Genomic DNA, 3,173 nt, shown 5'->3' with positions numbered 1-3,173 from the left:
ATAAAACGACTAAACAACGGAGAGGCTGATTTCCTGCCAATCATTCAAGAATAAGGTAATGAAAACTAGGTTTTTGAAACTTAATTTCTGTAGTTTCTTTAGTGAGATTATCTTCTCAGTGTTATAAGCCATAGAATTTTGAGGTTGAATAAAAATTGTGCTGCTTTAAATAGCATTAACATTCGTAAATGAAGATATAATTAGAGAAAGTTAACCCCCAATAATACCAATCTGTAAGATGTCTGCGTTAAGTATCTTCTACTGCACTGCGTGTTTGATGAGCTGCTAGTTGCGGCCAGTCTGGCGCGTAGACTTATTTTGAGGGGGGGGGGTCTAATCCATTATTACAAGAAATAAACTTTTTTTGTACATTTTGAAAAACGTCACAAAAATCATAAGAATTATGACGGGGCTTAAAGCCCTTTTCACTCTGCGGACATGGATTTAATTTATCGCCCCTAGCGATAGAAATTAATGTTTTTTTCTTTGTTGCAGCATACCAGATTGGCATATTATTGAAGTGAAAGCCATAGGACCTACTATTGAAGGAAAACAATTCGAGGTGATAACTACTAGAAAAAATCCAGCAGCTCGGGGGGCTGTCACAGGAACAGCCACCTTCGGTTCATTTCTTTCTTCTGTCATGGCAGCAAAAGGAAAAAGCAGCGGCTTTCATGTTTGCTAAATGCCTCCCAATTTGTTTATTAAATTCTCTTATTTTCAAAATCATGGTTAGCATGTATACTTCTAGGGTGTGTTCCAGAACTCACTTACTGTTAATGACAATTATTGGTATTATTTTCGGTCCAAAACAGTGAATAAGAATTAGAAGCAACTTGTGTTTGAGACATTCCATGACAATATAAAGAGGAAAACGGACTGAAATGTTAGCCTCTTTTATGCAAAACAAGCAACAGTACATGGAAGACACTTCCCTCTTTACTAAAAGAGGCGCTTTGATTGAAAGCATTTTAGGGACTAAATTTGTTATTTGCCATTTTAGGCTGAATGTAATAGCACTTAAAATTAATGATAATAGCTGAGTTTTTGAAGTGCACGTCGTTCCAAAATAGGCCAGCTGGCACTTCCAATTTTGAAAAGTACTTGAGTTTGGCGCGTGAAACATTCAGGAATGTATCTAGAGTCTTAAAAATGTCCTGGGAAGACATTTTGAAATACCTACCAATGATTACGTACTTTACCGATAACACTAAAGAAGTGAAGTTAGGCTAATCATAATGAAATATACCAAAATATAATAAAAAATACTAATACTCAAATAAAAAAAAAAATCGGAAACTACATCAGATAATTGTGAAAAGCAGGCTGCCCAAGACGCATCATACCTAATCCTAATCTAAATTTCGCAAATATCTAGTCTAACCAACTCTGTATATTAAATATTTAAATAAAATTTACCTGCATAGTAGTTTATTTGACTCGGGCTAAGCTGATTACCTTTGAGTGCAAACAGAGAAACCGGTTTTTAAGCAGATCAAGAACAACAGTGTGGTTGGGATAATACGTAAGTATCGGTCAGTATTTCTTATTATTCTTTTCAAAAGGCACATCTAGGGTAGATTAAATTAATTTAGTAGCCTAATTATTTAGTAGTAACATAATTTAGTACACTAAATTACAACTATTATAATAAATAAAGTAGTACCCTTTCAACAGGTACAAGCGGGGCCCTATCCCGGTGTACTATTAGAGTTGCTAATCCTCGTATTCCCTCTATCTGTACAAGCGGGCCCATATACTAATGTGCTATTGGAGTTGCTAGTCCTTATATCCAGCTAAAACTTTTATGAGAGTGTTAGCATATTCCGGAAACAATATATGCCTATTTTTTGATGAAACTCATCAATGGATACAAGTGGGCTATACACATATGGCTTTATTGCAATTTCTGGGCGATAAGAAAATTCTTGGAAATGCGTGCCAGCTATTTTCTCTGAAACATTGCCATGAATACAAACAGTCACTACTCTCAATGTATAAAATATCTCAGACGAATATTATTATATAAAAGAATGACCGTCCAAGTTATTTTCATTAAATGAAGTGAGCTAAATTTAATAGGATCTCTAATAAAAGGACTCTTAACAAGACCTCTAATGTACAAGAGGCTTGTGATCTATATATTATTGTTGTATGTTTAGCGGATGGGGACTGTAATCTAAAAGAGTTTCGGTTTATCAAATAACATGTACAGTCCCCTTTAGCTAACAAATTGTATGTATATCATCTATAAAATCACCCCTCTCTACTGGCAATTCTTGAGCTATTAAATTCAATTTGAGGAAAATTTCACACCTGGACCTTCGGGGGACGGTAAAAAGCAATATCAAATCTAACAAAAGAGCATCTACTGAATTTTATGTGTTTGTACATCATATATAATCATTAGTTAAAAAAAACACCCCTCTCTACTAGCTATTCATAAACTTCTGTATTCAATCCATGGATTATTTTTTAACCAAAGCCTTAACAGGACTATTAGTAGACTTACGTACTATGGGGACTATTAGGACTTACGTACTATGAGTACGACAGGTTCTATTATCCCCTTAAAATATTTTTCAGGCTGTGAACAAGAAATGGATCTACACAGTATATTAATAAACATGGCAGGCCTCCATACCCCTCGGAGGGAGGGTGGGAGTCATTTTAAGAGATGGGGGAAAGGGGGGGTATGACTTTTCTTACTGAAAAAAGTTATTTAACTGAAATTTTGCAACTTTTTCCATGTCTTAAAATCAAATTAAATATACTTAAAACCAAAACATTGCTAGTAATCTTATAATAAAAAAACAAAACGCAAGAAAAAATTATTTGTTTCAACCAAAAATATACAAAATGAGAATGAATATAAATACGTCAATCGTGATTTTTCTATTGGAAAAATGATGTGTAGCGAATTTTTTCACTTATTTTTTTAAACCACAAACTGAAATTATTCGCACAACAAGCACACACGCGCACACAAACACACACGAACGCACTGAAACACGAACACACAAAAATACACACACAAAAATGCACAAAAACACACACACACAAACATATATACACACACGCACAAAAACACTCACACACAGAAAAATACACATACAAACATACAAACACATACACACACACAAAAACACACACACGCACAAACGTACACACAA

General features: G+C 34.4%; 1 protein-coding gene across 1 annotated transcript in view; it reads left to right on the top strand.

The window, feature by feature from the left end:
• Positions 1-726, top strand: part of LOC136039865 (aspartate dehydrogenase domain-containing protein-like) — a 58,758-nt gene extending 58,032 nt beyond the window's left edge. The window contains exon 5 of the mRNA XM_065723806.1: positions 496-726. Within this exon, the coding sequence (XP_065579878.1) occupies positions 496-685 (190 nt within the window). The 3' untranslated portion in view covers positions 686-726. The remainder of the gene's footprint in view (positions 1-495) is intronic.
• Positions 727-3,173: the final 2,447 nt, after the last annotated feature.

The sequence above is a fragment of the Artemia franciscana genome, chromosome 20, assembly GCF_032884065.1.
Source record: "Artemia franciscana chromosome 20, ASM3288406v1, whole genome shotgun sequence".
In the NCBI taxonomy this organism is placed as follows: Eukaryota; Metazoa; Arthropoda; class Branchiopoda; order Anostraca; family Artemiidae; genus Artemia; species Artemia franciscana.
This window is presented reverse-complemented; position numbering and strand designations above follow the sequence as displayed.